Here is a 23,659-nt window from a genome sequence, read left to right on the forward strand (position 1 = left end):
TCCACTTACATAGGACAACATGGATGAATCTGGGGGACATTATTTTAAATGAAATAAGCCAGTCATATAAGTATAAATACCACATGGTTCCATTTATATAAAGTATACAAAATAGTTAAACACATAGAAACACAGAGTAGAATGGTGGCGGCCAGGGGTTGGGGGTCAGGGAGAAATGAGAAGTTGTTGCTGGACAGGTATAGTTTCAGTTCTGAAAGATGAATAGGTTCTAGAGATCTATGTAAAACATTGTGCCTAACTGATGAATCACTAAACTCTACCTCTGAAACTAACAGTACACTATATGTTAATTAATTCATTTTAAATGAAATAAAAAAAAATTTAAAGAAAAATCAGTGTGCTTAGCAAAAAAAAAACATTGTGCCTATATTTAACAGTATGTTATTGTGCACTTAAAATTTTGTTAAGAGTGTAGTTCTCACATTAAGTGTTCTTAGCATAACAACAATTAAAAAGTTTATTGTCTTGCTCTCTCCCCAAGTAGAGAATAAGCTGTTTAAGTGCAAGTATTTGGGCAGGACAACTCTGTGACACTCTCGATGGGAATGTAAATTGGTGCAACCACTATGGAGCAGTATGGGGGTTCCTCCAAAAATTAAAAATAGAGCTATCATATGATCCAGCAATTCTATTTCTCGGTCTATATCGAAAGGAATTGAAATTAGGATCTTGAAGAGATACCTGCACCCCGTGTTCATTGCAGCACTGTTCACAATAGCCACGACATGGATGCAACCTAAATGTTCATTGTTGGATGACTGTATAAAGAAAATATGCCATATATACACAATGGAGTATTATTCAACCTTAAAAAGAAGGAAACCTTGCTATTTGCAACAACAGAGATGAACCTGGAAGACATTATGCTAAGTGAAATAAGCCAGACACAAAAGGAAAAATACATGTTATATAAGGAATCTAAAATAGTCAAACTGCTATGGTGGCTGCCAGGTGCTGAGAGGCGGGGTATTGGAGAGGTATTGGGCAAGGGATACAGATTTTCATTTCTATAAGGTGAGTAAGTCCTAGAAATGTACTGCATAGCATCTGTAGATAACAATGTCATACTGGATATTTAAGCATTTGCTGAGAGGGTAGGTATTAAGTTAATTGTTATTGTACTCCTGAAAAATAATAAAGAGGGCAGGAGAAAACTTTTGGAGGTAATGGGTATGTTTATGGCATTGATTGTGGTGATGGTTCGTAGGTGTATACTTATCTCCAAGCTCATCGAGGTGTATACATTAAATGTGTACCACTTTGGGTATGTCAATCATACCGCAACAAAGTAGTTTTTAAAGAAGCAGATATTTTGTCTTATTTGGGGTTGTAGCCTAGCACAGTGCCTACTATACGGTAGGCACTTCATAAATATTTAATCATTAAGAGAAAAAAAAAGAAAGTATAAGTAAGAAAAAGATTGTCAATTCTTGGTTTGCCTAATTCTTCCTAGTGTTTCTTCCCATAAAAGAAGAAGTTATATATCTGGACTTGCTTAGATTATTCAGGTGTATAAGAGAAATGAAATGTTGGTGAGTTAGACCTCATGCTCACTCTCATTTATTTCCAATCCTTAAGTGGGAATGAGCTCTCTGGAAGGCTTCCTGCTAGCACTGGGAATGGCTTAAAAAACAAACAACAACAACTTCAAAACGCAAAAACAAGTTCTAGCCCCCTGCTCGTTGAATTTTAGAGTCGGGATGCTGCTATCATATAAAAAGAGATGGTGATATATTCTCTGTAACCTAAAAAACAAGTAAAAAGGGGGAAGGGGTTTGAAGAGGGGAGGAGACTTGAACTGAAAGCAGTCAAGTACCGAAGTCCTGGGGCAAGGCAGCGTGGAGCTTTAGGAAGCTGTACGCCCTTCAGCAAGGGGCAATTTCAAGTGAGATTGCATGGTGGGCTAGATGAGGCTATGGGAGTGGTGAGCAGGGGCCAGACCGTCAGATGGAGGGCCTCAGAGATGAAAAACTAAGCCTGCAATGGAAGCTTGTCCTTTGGGATTGTGGCTAAACCAGAGAAAATCTCCACATGGTGGAGGAGTGGTAGGAGTCTGTGCTCTTGCCCAGCGCATCTGAACACAGTGCACAGACTAGATGTTCTATGTACATAGTCACCAGGGAGTTTCTGAGCAATAAGGGTTATACTTCTTTGAGGTAGGGTGTCCAGAATCCATTGGACTGGGACTCTTTTCCCTGGTTTGGGGGAGCCATAGACCACTCTATCGAAAGAGCACTCAGTCACTTTATCTTGCATGTAATTTGGCAAAGTCTAGATTTTTGCTAATGGTTAAATGAACGAAAATAATGGTGATTTAGATGGAAGGGCAGCTGAAAGTTAGGGAAAATATTGGTCATTGACAAAAATTCTGAGAACTTTAAGTTGTATCCAACTGGGAAATTCTCTCCCATAAACACACTGTATATTATATCCTCTAATGAGGACATACTACATAATCGGCATCGCTAAACAGCATTGGTTGATGGTGATTTGTCTTGGAGTTTGGTAATATGCTGAAGTTTACAGGGCTAGTAAGTGACAGGGCTGGGACTAGACTCCTGGTCTGCCTTCCTCTGGAACACGACGATCATTCCACTCTTCTCTGCCTAAAACAAACCTTGTGTTCCTTAATACTCCAAAATGTACCTTGGGGGCGGGGTGGGGGGAGGATAAGGATTCTGTGTGCAGAGAACTGGATTGGAATACATAGCCGAAGCAGTAAAGAATAGCACACTAAATCAAAGGCATGAACAAAGAGGAGAAACAGATACTCTTCAGTGACAATATGATGATCTGTATATGCAGTGTCAGATACCCTCAAGATTGGGGAATCACAAAACCATCCTGGACAACTCCTTCCTCTTAGGAAGTAAATCATCTAAAACAGAAATCACTCAAGGGGCTCACTCTGACTACTGAAAAAAAAGGATAGATCAGCATCATTTTTCTTCGACAGCCCACCTCTCTCTTGGGTCCCCTGTCATATGTTGCAGTTTTCCTATCTCACATCAAGTCAGGGACAGGAACCTGCAAGGTTTGCATTAGGGACACTGCTTCAGTTTGCGTGGATGTGGAGTTTCCCAGGAATTCTTTAATCTGAGAGATAGGACCCCCATGGATGAAGACTGGAGAGAGAACCACCCCAAATAATAGGGGGTCATTCGGAGACCTGCCAAACCTGCTCTCAGGCCTAGAATGCCCAGGCAGGGAAATCAGAGTGGGCATCCCCTCTTCTACTCCTCAGAGTTCTCAGCAAGGTCTAAGTCTTAGCCAAAGGAGACTGGTCACACTTCAGTAGAGGGAGGATCCTGGGTTGGGTAGGTATCAAGCTGAGGTCCCTGGGTGATGAATGTGGGGACCATCAACTCCACAACAGTGGTTTTCCAGAGAGACTGGACTTTGTTGTCCACCTCTCAGGACCCAAACATCCCTGGCCTAATGTGACTCACTCTTCCACCTGGGAGGTCTCAGGAAGGAGTGGCCCTTGATCTCAGCAGAGTAACCTCATGTCAGGGAGGATGGAGTCACATGACCAGCCAGGAGCAAGGTCAGGTGCCTGAGTGAGTAAAGAGGACATTGCTAGACCCATAAATGACGGGACTTTACAAACCCCTGACCCCATTCTTAACCGTGGGAGGCTTCAGGCAGAGCTATAAGCCTGAGAAGCCTTTTCATTTCTGCCTGGTGAGTCTCAGGGAGGGAAGGGCCTTGTCTAACAGGATGGGCCCCATTTCTGCCAAGGGGCAAGTCTTGGCTATAACCAGAGTCAAGGTGAGGACCCTCAGTGCTAATGATAGAATCTCTTCGTAAAAGAGGGAGGCTCACAGAGTCCTGTCCCTCTTTTCAAGCCTTTGGGGCCCCAGGCAAAGGTAGTCGGAAGCAGTGCACCGTGACTCCTCACTAGGGACTCGGGAAGGTGAGGGCTTGCCTTGCGGACTGGCTGACTTGGTTCAGTAGGGGGAGGAGTCCCAAGTTCGTGGGATCTCAGTCTTCTGAATTTGGTACCCCCTAGGTCCTCACTCAGGGTCCTCATCTTGGTATCTATCAAAGCCTGATAGGTAAGGAGCCTGTGTGAGGACCTAGAGACCACCAAATTCAGAACACTGTGATCCCACAGAGCTTCGTCCTTGCTGTCAGCTCATAACCCCCTGGCAGCCATGGCCAGATATGATTCACCTGAACTTCCGCTTTGGCGACTGGGACTTTGACCACTGGGCGTAGCATTTGTTTCGCCGAGGGTGGGTTCCCAGGACTTCTCTGAAGTCAAGGTGAGGACCTGAATGTGAAGTGAAGGGACCACTCCCCCTCCTAAAACAAAGGTGGCCCCACAAAGTACTGCCCCTGGGGTCGGCAGTGGATGGTGCTGGCACGGCTGTTAGGCTGAGTTCTGCCTGGGAAGTCTTAGGGAGGAAGGACTTGGTCTAAAAGAGTAGCCCTGATTCTGCAGATGAAGGAAACATAGGCCCTAAGTAGAGCCGGAGGAGGGTCCTTAGTGCTAAAGAGGGGATCTTTTCCCAGTAGAGATGGCAACAGAAAGCGGTACCCTGACATTTGGTTCTGGGAGGCTCCAGGCGGGGACAGTTTTATTTGGCAGGCCCTGACAACCGCCACCCCCCCACCGCCAACTCCCCAGGAGCTCCTGGAAGTGAAGGCTGTGTTTGGAGCTTGATGAACTGAATTTAGTGGAGGGAGGAGTCCCAGCCTCTGATAGATACCAAAACGAAGACCCTGAGTGAGGACCTAGGGACCACTGACTCCAGAACAGTGGGGTCTCACAGAACCCTGCCCCTGCTTTCAGCCCTTAGAGATGCTGGGCAGTTGTGGCCGGATATGACTCATCCTTACTTCCGATTCAGTTTCCAGGAAGTAAGGACATTTGTCTGTGGGTGAGGCCTCTGGCCCCCCGAGAGTGAATTCTCAGGACTAGTCTGGAGGCAAGGTTAGGACCTTGCGTGGGGACTGAACGGACCATCCAGATCCATAAAAGACGGGGCCTCACTAAGTCTCACTACCGCTGTTGGCCCTGGGAGGCCCCAGGAGAGGGAGACTTTCTGCCTGGAAAGTCTCAGGTAGGAAGGGCCTTGGTCTAAGGGAATAGCCTGGGTCCTACAGATGGAGGAGACCTAGGCCCTGTCTGCAGTGATGGTGAGGTCCCTGAGTGCTAATGAGGGACCTCTCCCCGGTTAGGGAAAGCAGCATCCCTGTACTTACTTCTGGAGGCTCTAGGTGGGAGTAGTCCTATGTGGAGGACCCTGATTTTCCCCTCTAGGGACTCGGAATTGAGGGATTTGCTCTGAGGCAGGAGGCCTAACTCCTACCAGTGTATTGGAGACAGGAGTCCTAAGTCCTACCTGTAGTTAAGGTCAGAGACCTGAGTGAGGAGAGCATCAACTCTAAAGGAACACCAGCTCTAAAAAGTGTGTCTCATAAATCCTGACCCTTCTCTCAGCCTTGGGAAAACCCTGAATATTTTTTAGACTGAGGCACCCTCCTCATTTCTGTCTGGAGAGTCCCAGAGAGGTGAGGCTGTTGGATTAACTGAGTGGCCTCAATTCTGCAGAGAGAGGAGACCCAGGGCTTCATAGGAGTCAGAGTGAGGACCCTGAATGAAGGGTGATGGTACTCACCCCGAAAAAGAGACAACAGAGAGCTCCCCCTTGTCTGCAGCACTAAGGAGCCCAGGCACTGAAGTCAGGGGTGTGTGAACCCTACTTTGTTTTTGATGGCATCAAATTGGTGAGAGCCTTTGTATGAAGGGAGAGACATCAGATCAGCAGAGGAAGGTGCCCCAGGCCCTACCCAGAGCCAAGGTGAGGACACTAAATGAGGACTGAGAACCCCAGTGACTCTAGAAGAGAGAGTCCCACAGAACTGTCAGCAGTTGGTGGCAGTAGTGGGCCAAGGCAGCAGTAATGGGCCACAGTGCCCCCTTTAGTTCCTCTTCAGGGGTCCCAAGAAGATGAGGACCTGAGTTTGAGATGTAAATTTAGAGCAGCACAGAGGAGGGAGCCCAGGCCTTGCCAAAAGTTGATATGATAGTCCTGAATGTGAACTGAAAGAATCCGCATACTCCAGAGTAGAGAGGATTCCACAAGGACTAAACCTGCCACCGCTGCTCTCAGCCCCAGTAAGCATCACGCAGGGCTGGCAGGCTGCAACCTGAGGCTCACTTTAATTATTTCCACAGGATTCTCAGAGTACAGGTTGATCATAACAGGAGCCCGGTGGTTTCCTAGAGCTGTGCCCTCAAGGAAATCTGCAGAGGCAGCCTTGGTTAAAGCCAAGGTGATCTCTCCCTGTGGAAGGTGCTCCCTCTCATCCTCTCTTCTCTCATGCCCAGATCACCTGCTGTCCTACCCACACTCCTACCTGCTATCCCTGATCACAGTCATCATGGCTTGGGGACAGAAGAGTAAGCTCCACACCTGTGAGAAACGCCACCAAGCCCGAGGTGGGATCCAGCATCGGAGGAGTGCTCAGGCCACTGCAGCCAAGGAGAAAGCATTCCGCTCTTTGGCCCCACCTCCCTTTGGTGTTCTGACTCACAGGAAGCCTGCTTCTAGGTCATGTAGAGCCCTAGCCACCAAGTCTGCAGGTGTTTCTTGCACAAGATCATACCAAGGCGCCAACTGCAAAATTGAGAAAAAGCCAAGTTCCTCCCAAGCCCCACTCACCATTGTGCAGTCTCAAGGAGACCCTGTAACCAAAACAACGGGTATTTTGGTGCAGTTCCTGATACACATGTACAAAAGGAAAAAGCCCATCACGAAAGCCAATATGCTGAAGATTGTCAATAAGAAGTATAAAAATCGCTTCCTTAAGATCCTCAGAAGAGCCTCTTTCAGCTTGGAAGTGGTTTTTGGTGTTGACTTGAAGGAAGTCAATTCCACCAAACATTCCTATATCCTTGTCAGCAAGATGGACCTCCCCAACAATGGGACTGTAAGCCATGGCAGAGGATTTCCCAAGACCGGTCTCCTGATGAATCTCCTGGGTGTGATCTCCATGAAGGGCAACTGTGCCACCGAAGAGAACATCGGGAGTTCCTGAATAAGATGAGAGTCTATGCGGGGAAGAGGCACTTCATATTTGGGGAACCCAAGAAGCTCATCACCCAAGATTTGGTGAAGCTTAAGTACCTGGAGTACCGCCAGGTGGCCAACAGTGATCCAGCACGCTATGAGTTCCTGTGGGGCCCGAGAGCCCACGCAGAGACCAGCAAGATGAAAGTGCTAGAGTTTGGGGCCAAGATTAATCATACAGTCCCCAGTGCCTTCCACTCTTGGTATGACGAGGCTCTGCGAGATGAGGAAGAGCGAGTCAAAGCCACGGTTACACTCCGAGCTGAGACGGATGCCATGGCCAGTGAATGTTCCAAGGAGTGTCCAGCAGCACCTCCCACACCCAATGAAGTTGAGGCGGATTCTTCACATTGTGGCTGAAGAGAGCAGTCCATGTTCCGAGCAGTGGAGGGCGGGGTGTAACTGAGGGAACACAGTGTATGATACCTTCGTGCTCCTGCTCTGTATGGGTAATTTGGACATATATCAGCATTTTTATTTTTTTGCTCTTTTTCAAATGTTGTTACATCGAAATGAAGGCTTACCTAGCATTATAGTCTAAATTTATGAGTTACATTGGTCTCACTTATTGTTTATCAGGTTTAAGAGTTAAGAGTGTTGCTGTTTAAAAAAACAAATTGGGAAAATTTCCATCTTATTTAGTAATCTGGTACAACATAACATGGCATTGGTGTATGCATTTCCTTAAAAACATGAAAAAATAAAGCAGCAAAATATACATAGAATCGATACAGAGGTAACAAATAAGATGGTCAGTATTTGGCTTCCTAATCGCTTTTGCTCTGTGTTTTATAAAATTCTGAATAACAGTACATGCTTGTCTAATTGAAGAATGTAGAATTGAACCTTACTGAATTAGATCCCATGCTCACAGGCTCATTTATTCCCCAAACATTGCCTGAGCATCTGCTCTTAGAAGGCTTCATGCTAGCCCTGGGAAAGCTGAGGAAAAGACCGAGACATCGACCATAAAATTATAGAGTCGAGAAGCATCTATCATATAAGGAAGAATGGCGATATACAGACCAAAAGGACACATGGAAAGAGGAGATAAAACAGGGGAGAGGTGGTTCCAGATGAGAGCAGTTAAGTGTCAGTGCCCTGAAGCAAGGCAGCATTGGGCCTTCTGGGACGGCATGTCCCTCAGTGGGAGGTAATTCTAAGCTGGCTGCATGGGGCTGGGGGAGGGGTGCTCCAGGAGGCTGTGATCATAGGGAGCAGGAGCCAGACCCTCACGTGGTGGGCTTCAGAGTTGAAAGACTAAGTCCAGAGTGGCAAACCGCCCTTACCAGTTACTTTGGGATGGTGGAGAAACCAGAGAGCAGTCACCCGGGGCAGAGATGGAACGTGTCCTGTGCTCTTGTTCTGGTGCAGGTGAACACAGTGCGCAAATTCGAGGTTTTATTTACATCATCTCCAGAGAGCTTCTGAGAAATAAGGGTATACTCTCTTGGAGTGGCTGCCCAGAATCCCCTGGACTGGCGCCCTTGGCCCTGGGGTGGGGGAGCCCGAGCCCACTCCACTAAAACATCATTCAAATTCGGTTATCTCGTATGTCATTTTGCAAACTCCAGGCAAGGTCTAGATTTTTGTTGGTGGTTGAATGAATGAAAGTCACAGTGGTTTAGAGAGAAGGGCAGCTGAGAGGAACATAAGTTTTGGGGCCTTGAAATATGTTTTAGGAGCTTTGTGTTGCATCCACTAAGGAAGTCCACCTTATGCCGACATTGGATGACATCCTTGAATGGGGAAATACTAACTTAGTGTTCCTTGCTAAGCACCATTTTGTCTGATGGAGTTTTCTTTGTTCTGGAGTACTGAATAGTTCCTGACATCCCCTGGATTAAAAATTAAATCTCATTGTAGTGAGTTGAAACTCTGGGGACCAATTAATCAGAGTAAGAACTGGCATCCTTTGAAGCTCAGTAGAGGCCAGGCAATGTGCCACGTGCTTTTACATGCATTATGGACATTCTACCAGTCCCCAGGACAGAGCCCATCGAACCCATTTCACAGATGAAAAGACAGCCTCACAGAGTTTGGTGTTGTGCCCAATTTCACATAGCTGCTAAGTGATAGGTTTGGAACCAGACCCCTGGCCTGAATCAGTCTGAAGCCCACACTCTTCTGCTCTACCAGCCTGAGGCCAACCTCATGTTCCTTAATTCCCCTTTCTTCTCACTACTACAAAAATTGTCTCAGGTACTAAAAAGGACTCTGGGCCCAAGACACTGGATTAGAATACATAACCAGAGCGATTACCATATCAAAAATAATTGAGAAGTGTGAAGAAAGGAACGAAAGAGATAATATTCAGTGATATATCCGAAGTCAGATAACCTCAAAAGAGCAGGGACTCACAAAATCATTTTGGATAGGCCCTTCCATAAAGAAAGTTAACATCTACTCAAACAGAAGTTACAGAAAGAGCTAAATCTGGTTGCTAAAGAGAAGAAATGGATTATTTTTTTTCCTTTGACGGCACATGTGTTCCGGGTCTCTGCCTTGTGTTACAGCTCTCCTATCTCACATCACTCCTGGGACTGGGACCCAGTCTCTGAAGGGTTTGCACTCGGGAAAATGGTCAAGAGTTTGCAGGGACGTGGCCTTTCCCAGGAAGCCTTCGATCAAGAAACAGGAGCCATAATGAAGATCCCTCTATAGTAGGACTGGGAAGAGCAACACGCCAGGCAAATTTCTCAGTCTGAGCATCCCCTCACTTATTCTTCGGGGTTCTCGAGGACAGGGGAGTCTTAGGAGGCAGCCTCAGTCACTGGAGGGAGGACTCACAGTCTCTGACATACAAAGGCGAGGACTCTGAATGAGGCATGAAGACAGCAGCCACCCAGAACTGTGTGGCCCATAGACTCCTGACCCTCTGTCAGCCCTCAGAGTCCCCAGACAGCCTTGGAAGGATGTGACTGAAGCTGAATTCCACTTAACAAGTCAAAAAGGTGAAAGATCCTGGTCTGAGGTTGATTGACTCAGGTCAGTAGAGGTAGGATTTCTAAGGTGTGCCAGGAGGAAGGTGAGTACTCAGGGACCAGCTAACCCACACCAGTGGAGCCTCACAGAATCCTTCACACTGCTATGAGAGATCCAGGCATAAATGTGAGACAGGGCTGGCCTCATATCCTCCTCAGGGGTAACAGAAAAGTGGGGAGGTCCCAGGTCAGCAGAGAGAGGAGTCTTGGGCCTTCACATGAGTCAGATTTAGGGTACTGAGTTAGAACCCTGAATGGGATCACCATCATAGGGCCTCAGGCTGCCTGTCACAGCTGTCACTTGTGGGAGACCTTGGCAGGTGTGGCCAAATAAGGCCACCCTCATCCCTTCCTTTTCAATCTCAGGGAGGTATAAGCCTTTTTCTGGGGAAATGTCCTCAGACCAAGAAAGAGAGGAACCTCAGGCCCTGCCAGGAGTCAAATCAAGGAAACCGAGTGAAGACCAAGGGCACAACCTGTCCCTGAATAGACGGGAAAACAGTCTGGCCCTGCTCTTGCACTCAAGACTGAAAGCCCCAGTGGCAGGGTATGAGGCTGAGTGCCCCCAGCATCACTTGTTTTAAAAAAACTGACTCCATTCTTTGGTGCAATTTTAGGTTCACAGCAAAACTGAGCAGAAAGTACAGAGAGTTCCCATCCACCCTCTTCCCTGTCACACACACACAGCCTCCCCGCTTTTGGCACCTTTTGGCAGAGTGGTCCGTGTGCTATGGTCTCTCAACTTACATCCACACGTCATAAAGCTCATACTTAACATTAGGTTGATTCTTGGTGTTGCTACATTCTGTTGGGTTTGAAAAACCTTTGATGACTTGTATCCACTGTCAAAGTATGCAAAGTAATTTCACTGCCCAAAAATCCTCTATGCTTTGCCTGTTCATCCCACTCTTCCCCCCAACGCCTGGCAACCACCCATCTTTTTACTTTTCCTGTAGTTTTGCCTTTTCCTGAATATCAGAGAGTTGGACTCATGCAGTAGGTAGCCTTTTCAGATAGGCTTATTTCACTTAGTAATATGCATCTAGGGTTCCTCCATGCCTTTCCATGGCTTGATTAGCTCATTTCTTTTTAGCACTGAGCAATACAGGCATACCTCAGACATACTGTGGGTTTGGTTTCAGACCACAGCAATAAAGTGAATATCACAGTAAAGTGAGTCAGAGGAATTCTTTTTTTTTTTTTTTTTGGTTTCCAGTACACATTAAAGTTCTGTTTATACCCTACTATAGTCTATTAAGTGTGTTATAGTATTATGACTAAAAAGCAATGTACATACCTTAATTTTTTAAGAGAGGAAGAGAATGGGGAGGGGCAAAGGGAGAGAGAGAATCTCAGGCAGGCTCCATGCCCAGTGCAGAGTCTGACATGGGGCTCGATCTCACAACCCTGAGATCAGATCAAGAGTTGGACACTTAAATGTCTGAGCCCCATACATACCTTAATTAAAAAATACTTTATTGCTAGAAAATGCTAGTCATCCTCTGAGCTTTGAGTGAATCATAATCTCTTTGCTGGTGGAGGGTCTTACCTCGATGTTGATGGCTGCCCACTGATAAGGGTCATGTTGCTGAAGGTTGGGGTGGTTGTGGCAATTCCTTAAAATAAGAGAACACTGCAGTTTGCCGCATTGATTGGCTTTTCCTCACACAAATGATTTCTTTATGGCACGTGACGCTGTTTGATAGTTTTTACCCACAGTAGAATTTCTTTCAAGTTGGAATCAATCCTGTCAAACTCTGCTGCTGCTTAATCAACTAGGTTTATGTAATATTCTAAATCCTTGGTTGTCATTTCAACTACCTTTAAAGCATTTTCACCAAGAGTACTTTTTCCTCAAGAAACTACTTTTTTTTTTTTTGCTTACCTGTTAGAAAAAACTCCTGATCCCTTCAAGTTTGATCGAGAGATTACAACGATGCAGTCCCATCTTCAGGCTCCACTCGTAAGTCTAGTTCTCTTGCTCTCTCCGCCATATCTGCCATTACTTCCTCTCCTGAAGGCCTGAGTCCCTCAAAGTCACCAACAAGGGTTGGCATCAACTTTTTTCAAGCTCGTATTCATACTGATATTTTGATCTATTCCCATGAATCATGAACGTTCTTCATGGCATTTAGAATGGTGAATCCTTTCAAGAAGGTTTTCAATCGACTTTGCCTAGATCCATCCAAGAAATCACTAACTCTAGCAGCTATAGCCTTACCAAATATATTTCTTAAGCCATAAGAATTGAAAGTCAAAAGGACTCCTTGATTTATGGGCTGCTGAGTGGATGTTGTGTTAGCAGGCATGAAAACAACACTCACCTCACTGTCCATCTGCATCAGAGCTCTTGGGCGAGCAGGCGCATTGTCAGCGAGTGGTCATATTTTGAGAGGAATTTTTTCCTCTGAGCAGGTATCAAGAGTGGGTTTAAAACATTCAGAAGGGGCGCCTGGGTGGCTCAGTCATTAAGCGTCTGCCTTCGGCTCAGGGTGTGATCCTGGCCTTCTCGGACCGAGCCCCACCTCAGGCTCCTCTGCTGGGAGCCTGCTTCTTCCTCTCCCACTCCCCCTGCTTGTGTTCCCTCTCTCGCTGGCTGTCTCTCTCTTCGTCAAATAAATTAAATAAAATCTTTAAAAAAATAATAAAATAAAATATTCAGAAAACCATGTTGTAAACAGATGTCCTGTCCTACAAGCTTTGTTGCTCCTTCTATAGAGCCAGGCAGAGTAGATTTAGCATCATTCTTCAGGGCCCTGGATTTGGGGGATGGGAAATGAGCACTGGCTTCAACCTCCAGCCACCAGCTGCCTTAGGCCCTCACAAGAGAGCCAGCCTGCTCTTTGGAGCTTTGAAGCCAGGCATTGACTTCTCTTATCTAGCTACGAAAGCCCTAGATGGCATCTTCTTCCAAAAGAAGGCTGTTTTATCTACTCTGAAAATGTAGTTTAGTGCGGCCCCCTCATTAATGATCCTAGCTGGATCTTCCGGATACCTTGCGGCAGCTTCTCCATCAGCACTTGCTGCCTCACTGTGCACAATGATGTGGAAACCTTTTCCCTTAAACCTCACGAAACAGCCTCCGCTGGCTTCAAACTTTTCTTACGTGGCTTCCTCGCCTCTCTCAGCCTTCATAGAATTGAGAGTCAGGGTCTTGCTCTGGATTAGACCTCAGCTTAAGGGAATGTTGTAACTGGTTTCATTTCTATCCAGACCACTAATACTTTCTCCGTATCAGCAAGAAGGCTGTTTTGCTTTCTTATCATCTGTGTGTTCACTGGAGGAGCACTTTCAATTTCCTTCAAGAACTCTTCCTTTGCATTCACAACTTGGATAACTGTTTGGTGCAAGAGGCCTAGCTTTTGGCCTTCCCGGCTTTGGACATGCCTTTCTCAGTAAGCTCAATCATTTCTAGCTTTTGATTTAAACTGAGAGATGTAGGACCCTTCCTATCACTTGAACGCTTAGAGGCCACTGCAGGGTTATTAAGTGGCCTCATTTCAACATTTTTGTGTCTCAGGGAATACGGAGGCCTAAGAAGGGGGAAAGAGCTGGGGAACAGCTGGTCAGTGGAGCAGTCAGAACACACACAGCATTATCAGCTAAGCTCACCATCTTATATGGGTGCAATTTGTGATGCCCCAAAGCAATTACAATAGTAACATCACAGATCACTGGTCACAGATCACCATAAGCAATACAATAATAGTGCAAAAGTTTGAAATATTGTAAGAATTACCAAAATGTGACACAGAGACACAAAGTGGGCGCATGGTTTTGGAAAAATGGCACCAAGAGACTTTCTTGGCGCCGGGCTGCCACGAACCTTCAATTTGTAATAAATGCAGTACGTGCGAAGTGCAGTAAAGCGAAGCACAGTAAAACAAGGTTGGGATGTCATGGTTTATTTATCCATGTACCTGCTGAAGGACATCTTGGTTGCTTTCAAGTTCATCTATGAATAAAGCTGCTAGAAACATCCATGTGAAGGTTTTTTGAGGATATAAGTTTTCAACTCATTCGGGTAAATACCAAGAAGCATCATCACCAGCTCATATAGTATATTTAGTCAGGCTTTTTTTTTAATCCACTTTATTGAGGTACGATTGGCGACCAAAAGCTGTACAGTCGATGTACATAAATTGATGAGTTTGTAGATAAGTATGCACCCATGAAACTGTCACCACAGTTTATGTTATGAAAATATCCATCACCTCCAAAAGTTTCCTCCTGCCTTATTTATTTACGTGTTATAAGAACATTCCCTATAAGATCTATCTTTTTAGCAAAATTTTAAGTATACAATACAGTGTTGTTAACTATAGGCTCTATGCTGTGCAGTAGACCTCTAGGATTTGTCTTGTATAACTGAAACTTTGTAAACTTTAATTAATACCCCTCCACTTCCCCCTCCTCCTAGCCCCTGGCAACCACCATTCCACTCTCTGCTGCTGTGAGTCTATTTTAGATTCCTCATATAAGTGGTATCATGATTCGCCCTTCTCTGTCAGCTCTATTCCACTTAGCATAATGTCCTCTATACTGTTGCAACTGGCAAGGTTTCCTCCTTGTTAAGGGTGAATGATATTCCGTTGTATGTATGTTTCACCCTTTCTTTATCCATCTGTCCATCAGTAGACATTTAGGCTGCTTAGCTATATGTCTTAGCTGTTGTGAATAACACTGCAATGGACACATGAGAGTGCAGATATATCTTCAAAATCCCGATTTCAATTCCTTTGGATATATACCCAGAAGTAGGTTTGCTGAATCATATGGTAGTTCTATTTTTAATTTTTTGAGGAACCTCCATACTGTTTTCCAAGTGGCTATATCAATTTACATTCCCGCCAATGGTATAGAATATGTTTAGTGTAATAAGAAATTTCCAAACTGTGTTTGCAAAGTGACTGTACCATTTTGCATCCCCACCAGCAATGAATGAGAGTTCCTATTTCTCTGTATCCTCACCAGTATTTGCTGTTGTCAGTGCTTTGGATTTTGGCCATTCTAAAAGGCATGCAGTGGCATTTCATTTTTATTTTAATTTGCAACTTTCTCGTGATGTATGATGCCTAGCATCTTTTCATATGCTTATTTGCCATCTATATATCCTCCTTGATGAGGTGTCTGTTCATATATTTTGCCCATTTTTTGATTGGGTTGTTGGTTTTCTTCTTGTTGACTTTTAAGTGTTCTTTGTTTATTTTGGCCAATGGCCTTCATCAGATATGTCCTTTGCAAACATTTCTCCCAGTCTGTGGCTGATCTTCTTATTCTCTTGGTGATTTTTTTGGAGGAAAGAAGCTTTAATTCTAATGAAGTCTAGCTTATCAAGTATTTCTTTCATCACTTTTTATATCAGATCTAGAGGAGGTGAGATCCTTAGTCTGAGGGTCCAGTCACCAGTCAGCAGAAGGTGTGGGGGGCGGCAGTCCACAACCCTGTGTGGTGTCCAAATGAGGACCCTGAATGGATACTTAAGACCTAGCATGCCTAATAGAGAGAGGTCCCCACAGAGCTACAAGCACTGAGTGTCTCCTGGTAAGGGTGGTGGGCTAAGGTCCCAGGGAGCTTTACGGTATCGATTTCAGTGTAGCAGAGAGATAGGGTTAGAAGCCTTGCCAAAAGTTATTATAATTTTGAAGGTAAACATAGAGGACCCCTTGCCACCTTAGAACACATATGGCCCCACTGCCAGCCATGCTGTCACACTAGTCAGTAAAGGACAGAGCTGGCAAGCTGTAGCCTATGACTCACTCTGTCTCCAGTAGCTTCTCAGAGCAGGCTGACTAGAACAGGAGCCTTGTAGGTTCCTAGAGAATGTCCTCAAGAAAACCTGCAGAGGTTAAAGCAAAGGTGGAATGTCCCTGCTATAGGTTCACACACCATCTCATTGTCCCTCCCCCAGGTGACCTCATCATCCACTGTCCGGTCTGCTGTTCATGACCATGGAGTCATCATTCCTCAGTCTCAGAAGAGTAAGTTCAACAACACAAGAAATGCCACTAGGCCTGGGGTAAGACCCAAGATCTCGAGGGGGCTTAGGCCACTGCAGCAAAGAGTCCCCCCTCTCCTCCTCTGTTTCAGGGATGCTCCCTCAGATTGCCTTATTGTTGGCATTGCTAGGAGCGTCAGAGATCCCCACCCACGATCATTACTTCTGCAGCTGTTTCATGCATCTGGTCTGAACAAGGTGTCAGGAGCCAAGATGAGAAAGTGCAAGTTGCTCTGAAGCCCCAACCTCTGCTGAGAGCTCACTGAAACATTCCCTAACCAGGATGGTGAGCGTGTCAGCACACTTCCTGCTGAAGAAGCATGCAGTGAGGGCACCATTATGCAGGCAGCACTGCTGACGGTTGGTCGTCAACAAAAGGTGCAGGGAGCACTTCCCTGAGATCCTCAGTAGAGCCTCTGAGCACATGGAGCTGGCCTTTGGCCTAGAATCAAAGGAAGTCAAGCCTGCTGGTCACTCCTATACCCTCATCAGTGGCCTAGGCTTCACCAGTGGTGGCAGTGTGAGCAGTGGCTGGGGCTTTCCTAAGAATGGGCTTCTCATGCCTCTCCTGGGTGTGATCTTGAATGGCAACCGCATCTCTGAGGAGGACATCTGGGAATTCCTAAACGTGTTTGGGAATCTGTGTTGAGATGAGGCATTTAATCTTTGGAGAACCCAGGAATTTCATCACGGAAGACTTGGAACAGGAAAGGTACCTGCAGTACCGCCAGGTGGCCAACAGTGATCCTCCACGCTACGAGTTCCTGTGGGGCCCGAGAGCCCACGCCGAGACCAGCAAGATGAGAGTCCTAGAGCTTTTGCTAAGGTCATGGCCTTCCCGTGCCATTATGAAGAGGCTCTGCGAGATGAGGAAGAGCGAGCCCGAGCCCGAGCCGCAGCTGGGGCTGCCTCTACTACCGAGGCTGGTGCGCGTTCCCGGGCCAAGTCCAGCAGCTCCTTTCTTCCCCAGAGAGGGCTGAGGCACATTCTCTGCTTTGTGGTTAACAAAGGCAGTTAATCGGGTAACTAGTGGAGGGCCCAGGTGGGGTTCAAAGGAACACAATGTGTAACATACTTGTATTTCTGTATAATGTATAAATTAGAGGTGTATGTTTTTCTTCCTATTTTAAATGCCTTTCCTTTTTTTATGGATTTATCCCATTACCATTTTATTTATTTTGGATAAAATATGAAATGCTTTTATTTTTTTAAGTTAAAAAAAATTTTTTTATTATATTATGTTAGTCACCGTACAGTACATCATTAGTTTTTGATGTTGTGTTCCGTGATTCATTGTTTGCGTATAACACCCAGTGCTCCATGCAATACGTGCCTTCCTTAATACCCATCACTGGGCTAGCCCATCCCCCTCCCTCCCTCCCCTCTAAAACCCTCAGTTTGTTTCCCTGAGTCCATAGTCTCTCATGGTTCATCTCCCCCTCTGATTCCTCCCCCTTCATTTTTCCCTTCCTTCTCCTAATGTCCTCCATGCTATTCTTTATGTTCCAGAAAAAAGTGAAACTGTATGATAATTGCCTTTCTCTGCTTGACTTATTTCACTTAGCATAATCTCCTCCAGTCCCGTCCATGTTGCTGCAAATGTTGGATAATCATCCTTTCTGATGGCTGAGTAATATTCCATTGTATATAAGGACCATATCTTCCTCCCTTTCAATTAAAGGTTTACTTAGCTTCAGAATCCAAGTTGATGAATGACATGGGTCATACATTTCTTGGAGTTTATCAAGTTGAAAAATAAGAATTTTAGTACTTTGTAAAACAAATTGAACCCTTGAATCATTTCTTGTCATTCAGAACTAGGTAATGTTTAATTTAATATTCTTTAATTGCCCAAATATTAATTTAGGACCTGCTTTTGGAAGGCTCCTGGCTAGTACTGGGGATGATAAGAAAAATAGGCCCACCCCCTGCTTATGAAACTGTGGAGTCTAACAGCAGCTCTCATATAAAGTAGGTGGTGATACTTAGGGAGACACTCCCTAAGATGGAAAGGACTAGTAAAAACATGGGGTAAAAAGGAGGGAGGGGGCCTCCAGATGAGGAATTCTAGTGTAAAATGCCCCAAGGTAAGGCAGCTTGAGCCTTTGGGCAGCTGAAAGCCCTGGAATGGAAAGCAATTTTTTAAAAAATTTATTTGTTACAGAGAGAGAGTGCACAAGCAGGGGGAGCTGCAGGCAGAGGGAAAAGTAGGCTCCCTGCTGAGCAAGGAGCCTAATGCGAGGCTCAATCCCAGGATGCTGGGATCATGACCTGAGCCAAAGGCAGATGCTTAACCGACTGAGCCACCCAGGTGCCCATGATGGGAAGTAATTTTAAGTTAGCTGTATGGTGGGCTAAAAGTGGCTGTGGAAGCCAGGTGGTGGGTCTCTGATTGAGAGATTTAAGTCTGGAATGGAAAACTACCTTTAACGGTTACTTTGGGATTGTGAGTAAATCAGAGAGGATCTCCACCCATGGCACGGATGGAACATGTCCCATGCTTCTGTCCCCAGTGCAGGTGAACACAGAGCACAAACTAGGTGTTTTATGCAAACCATCTCCAGGGAGTTTCTGAGACATAAGGACGGTACTCTTTTGACGTTGGAAACTCAGAAGCCTCTGGGCAGGTAGTCTTTCCTGTAAGCTGGGGAGTCAGAACCCATTTTATTAAAAGAGCATTCAAATTCAGTGTTACTGTTTTTTTGTTGTTGTTGTTTTATTTATTTGGCTTGTAATTTTGCAAACTCTAAGGGAGGTATAGATTTTAGGTGATGGTGAAATTAATGAAGATGGGGGTGCTTTGGGTAAAAGGGCAGCTGAGTGGAAAGAACTAGTCTTTGAATCCAATTCTAGAGGATTTGAGCTGCATTCATCTAGAAAAAACCCTCCCATGCTCGAAATATGATTTATTAGGGGGAAATTTACATTAGTGTCTCTGTAAGCAGCACTTTGGACTGATTTGGTGTTCCATGTCCTAGAGTGGCATATATTATCTGATATCTCCTAGATTAAAACAACTATTCCATCCAGATGAGTGGTATCCTCTGGGGTCAAAATAATCATAACCATAGTAATTACAGGCATTGTGTAAAGTCTTAGTGCATTCCAGGCATCTTTCCAGGTGCTTTATGTACATTAACCATGGTCTACCAGGCCCTGCGAGACAGGATTTAACAAACCCACTTCATAGATGCAGAGCCTGAGGCCCACAGAACTTGCTAATGCACCCAGTTCACAGAGCTAATAAGTGATAGAGCTAGGCCTAGACCCTTGGTCTGAATCTGTCCAGAGCTCACACTTTTCCACTCCTCCCAGCCTGAAGCTGACCATGGATCACTTAATTCACTTTCTTCTACCACTTCAAAATGTATCTCAAGCGATAAGAAGAAGGATTCTGTGACCAAAACACTGGATTGGAATACATAGCAAGCGCAATAAAAATACCAAAATAAATAAGAGATATGAATAAAGGAGAGAAAGTGACAATATGGTCATCTACATGTGCAAAATCAGATATCCTCCAAAGATCAGGGGTTCAAAAAATGATCTGGCTCCATCCTTCTCTATAAAAAGTAAATCTTTTAGAGCTAACCTAAGTGTGACTGGTGAAGAGGAGGAATATATCAGCTATTTTTTTTTTCCTCAGACACCACAACACCTGTCCTGGGCTCCCTGATGTATGCTGCGCTTTCCTAATCTTACATCACTCTTGGCACATGGACTTATTTTCTGCAAGATTTGCAGTAGAGAAACTGGCCGAATGTTTGCAGGTAGCAGGTACATGTTGTTTCCCAGGAAGTCTTTAATCAAAAGACAGGCCAAGATGAGGATCCCCATGCATGAGTACTGAGAAGACAACTATCCCAACGTATTGGGGTCATCCAAAGACCTAAGGATGGTGACCTTAGCTCAGTAGAAAGAGTCCCAGGCTCTGAAAGATATGGTGAGGACCATGAATGAGAAATGATGGAAGACCCAGCCAGAACAGCGAGGTTTTATAGCATCTCATCCCTGCTGTCTGTTCTTAGAGGCACCCAAGGACCATAATCAGACAAGGATCACCCTCACTTCCAACTTGGAATTCTCAGGAAAGGAGGACCTACATGTAAGATGAGCACAGAGTGAAGTTACAGGATTGGTTATTTGTCAAGGTGAGGACCCAAATGTGGACTAAGAGCAGCACCCATAGCATAAAAGGAGGCCCCACAACATCCGCTGTGCTGTCATCCCTGGGAAGCCCTGGGCAGAGATGTCAGGCTGATTTCAGCCTGGAAAGTCTCAGGAAGGTGAGGGCCTCTGTTTAATGGAAGCTGCCTCAGTTTTCCATAAGGAGGGACCTGGGCCCTAACAAGAATTCATGAAGACCATGAGTGTTATAAGTGGACCCCCCCCCAAAACAGAGCGGGCTAAATAGAATCCTGTACCATTCTGAGCCCTGAGGGACACAGAAGAGCTCTGAGGAGTCCCCCTCATTCTGCCTGGTGAGTCTCAGGGCAGGAATGGCCGTAGGTAACAGGATGGGTCCCAGCTCTGCAGAGGGAGAAGTTTTGGCCATAGCTAAAATCAAGGTGTGGACCCTCAATGCAAGTGAATCTCTCCTGAAAGGGGGAGGCTCACAGAGTCCCCCTCCTCTTATCAGGCTTGTGGCCCAGGAAGGAGTAGACCCCAGCGGGATGGCCAGAAATTCCCCTGGGGGCTGGCAGGCCCGGGCTGGCAGATGGAGGAGCTGCAAGCGCTGGGGTCCCACAGAGCCCCGCCCTTGCTTTCAGTCCTCGAAAACCCCGGTGTCCCCGCCCCCGGATGCAGCTCACCCGACTTCCGTTCTGGGCGGGGCCTCGACCACTGGGCGCTGCCGTTTGTCGATTTGTCGGGAGGCGGCTGGTTTCCCGGGACTGGACTAAAGTCAAGGTGAGGACCCTGAGTGGGAACTGAAGAGACTAATCCCCCCCACCCCCCCGCCAAAACGAAGTTGGCCGGAACCTGCCCCTTCCGTCCGGCTCTGGGAGTTCCCCGCGGACTGGCCGGCCGAGCAATGCCATCGTGCTCGTGGCCACGTGGGCTGCCTCAGGGAGGCGAGGGCCTTGTCTAAAGGGCGCCGCTCCACTTCCACTTCCGCTGGTGGCCCTCGAATGCCCTGGAGTGATTCGGGCTGAGATAACCCCTCATTTTTGCCTAGGGGGTGATTCAAGTAGAGAAAGGCCTTTATCTAAAGGAGGCAGCCCCATGGGCGGAGGGAGGAGTTTTGGCCTTAAAGCAGTGTAGGTAGGACCGTCAGTGCTCATAAGGGCCCCTCTCCTCAAAATAGGGAGCTGCACAGAACGGCACCCGGCTCTCTTATCTGGGAGTCCCCAGGTGAGGTACCCAGATGTGCAGCACGGTGACTTTTCTTCTAGCTACTCTGGGAGGTGAGGCCTTTGCTTTAAGGCTTGTAGACTCAGGTAGATGGAGGAATCTCAAATCCTACCTGGAGTCAAGGTCAAAGTCCTGAATGAGGTCTCAGGGAGCCACTGCTTCCAGAACAGTGGGGTTGAAGGTCTGGCCCCTGCTGTTAGCAGGCATATGCCCCAGTCAGCTCAGTCTGGCTGTCAACTCGGGTCCCAGAAATATGAGGATCTTTGTCTAAGGGTCATGGCCTCAGATCAGCAGAGGGCAGAGCCCCAGGAAGAATTTGGAGTTAAGCTGAAGATCCTAAGTAAGGAAATGGAGACCGCTCTATACCCAATTGAATGAGTAGCCTAGGGCACCTGGGTGGCTCAGTCTGCTTTCTACTCAGGATATGATCTCAGGGTCCTGGAATCAAGTTCCTAATCAGGCTCCCTGCTCAGCAGGGAGTCCGCTTCTCCCTGTCTCTCTGCCCCCCCCCTCGTGTTCTCACTCACTCTGCTCTCTCTCTCTCTCAAATAAATAAATAAATAATCTTTAAAGAAAAGAAAAGAAAGAGTGGCGCATGATGCCACCCCTGCTGTTAGTCCTGGGAGTGCTAGGATCTCTGACTTCCTCCATTAAGTTCTCAGGAGACTGGCTGACCAAGAGCAAGAGCGCTGTTGGGTCCTAGAGCAGTGCCCTCATGGAAACCTGCAAAGGTGGCTTCTTAAAAGCCAAGGTGGTCTCTCCCTGCTGAGGTGCTCACACTTTCATCTTCCCTGCTCCAGGTGCCAGCATCTCCTGCCTTCCTGCCCACTCTTGTGCCTGCTGTCCCTGACCCAGTCATGCCTCGGGGCCAGAAGAGTAAGCTCCGTGCCCGTGAGAAACGCCGCCAGGCTCAAGGTGAGCCCCAGGGCCTTGTGGGTACTCAGTCCACTGCAGCAAAGGTCGAAGAGTCCCCCGACTCTCCTGTTTCTGGGGATACTCCCCCGAGTTTCCGTGCTGCTGGCACTTCCCAGGAGCCTCAGGGATCCCCAGCCACTAGCTCTCCTGCTGCAGGTGTTTCACGCCGGAAATCTAATGTAGGTGCCAAGGGCCAAGTTGAGAAAAATAAAAATTCCTCTCGGGCCTCAACTTCCTCTGAGAGTGCTCGCCAAGATCTTCTAACCAGGAAGGTGGGCATGTTGATGCAGTTCCTGCTAGAAAAGCATACCATGAGGGCACCCATTAGGAGGGCAGACATGCTGAAGCTCGTCAACAAAAGGTACAGGGAGCACTTCCCTGAGATCCTCAGGAGAGCCTCTGAGCACATGGAGCTGGTCTTTGGCCTAGAATTGAAGGAAGTCAAGCCAGGCAGTTGCTCCTATATCCTCATCAGCAGCCTGGACCTCAGCAGTGATGGCAGTGTGAGCAGTGGCCGACTTCCCTAAGAATGGGCTTCTCATGCCTCTCCTGGGTGTGATCTTCTTGACTGGCAACCGCGCCTCTGAGGAGGATATCTGGGAATTCCTGAATATCTTGGGCATCTATGATGGAAGGAGGCATTTAGTCTTCGGGGATCCCAGGAAGCTCATCACCCAAGATTTGGTGCAGGAAAAGTACCTGGAGTACCGCCAAGGTGGCCAACAGTGATCCTCCACGCTACGAGTTCCTGTGGGGCCCGAGAGCCCGTGCTGAGATCAGCAAGATGCGAGTCCTGGAGTTTTTGGCCAAAGTTCATGATACCATCCCCAGTGCCTTCCCATTCCATTATGAAGAGGCTCTGCGAGATGAGGAAGAGCGAGCCCGAGCCCGAGCCGCAGCTGGGGCTGCCTCTACTACCGAGGCCGGTGCGCGTTCCCGGGCCAAGTCCAGCCGCTCCGCTCCTCCTCCCTAGAGAGGGCAGAGGCAGATTCTTTGCTTTGTAGTTGATGAGGGCTGCCAACTTTTAAGTAGAGGCTAAGGTGGGGTTGGAGAGGCCATAACATATCTTTGTTTTCCTTTTGTACACTGGTAGCTTACAAATGTAGTTCCTTTCAATAGAATGTTTATTTAGATTCGGGATCCATGTTTATAAATGACATGGATCACACATTGCCGTTTATCGGATTTAAGAATAAGAGTTTTGGTGTTGTGTAATAAAGCTTGATAATCCTTATATCTTCTTTGAGTTCCAGAACAAGATAATATGGCTTTGGAATGGGGGTTTTCTTAAGAGTAAGAGTTTTGGT

At 46.6% G+C, this 23,659-nt stretch overlaps 2 protein-coding genes and 1 pseudogene across 2 annotated transcripts; all 3 read left to right on the forward strand.

Annotated features, from left to right (window-relative positions):
* The first annotated feature begins 6,414 nt into the window (after positions 1 to 6,414).
* Positions 6,415 to 7,463, forward strand: LOC109489282 (melanoma-associated antigen B3). The gene is given in 2 exon segments (XM_019797282.1): positions 6,415 to 7,057; positions 7,060 to 7,463. Coding segments are annotated over 2 exon segments (1,047 nt in total).
* Positions 7,464 to 12,023: 4,560 nt separating this feature from the next.
* On the forward strand, positions 12,024 to 17,103 carry LOC117797486 (annotated as a pseudogene).
* Positions 17,104 to 20,942: 3,839 nt separating this feature from the next.
* Positions 20,943 to 23,325, forward strand: LOC100480666 (melanoma-associated antigen B1). The gene is given in 4 exon segments (XM_034649918.1): positions 20,943 to 20,993; positions 22,238 to 22,866; positions 22,868 to 23,063; positions 23,065 to 23,325. Coding segments are annotated over 3 exon segments (1,029 nt in total). The 5' UTR covers positions 20,943 to 20,993; positions 22,238 to 22,294.
* Positions 23,326 to 23,659: the final 334 nt, after the last annotated feature.

The sequence above is a fragment of the Ailuropoda melanoleuca genome, chromosome X (genome assembly GCF_002007445.2).
Source record: "Ailuropoda melanoleuca isolate Jingjing chromosome X, ASM200744v2, whole genome shotgun sequence".
NCBI classification, from domain to species: Eukaryota; Metazoa; Chordata; class Mammalia; order Carnivora; family Ursidae; genus Ailuropoda; species Ailuropoda melanoleuca.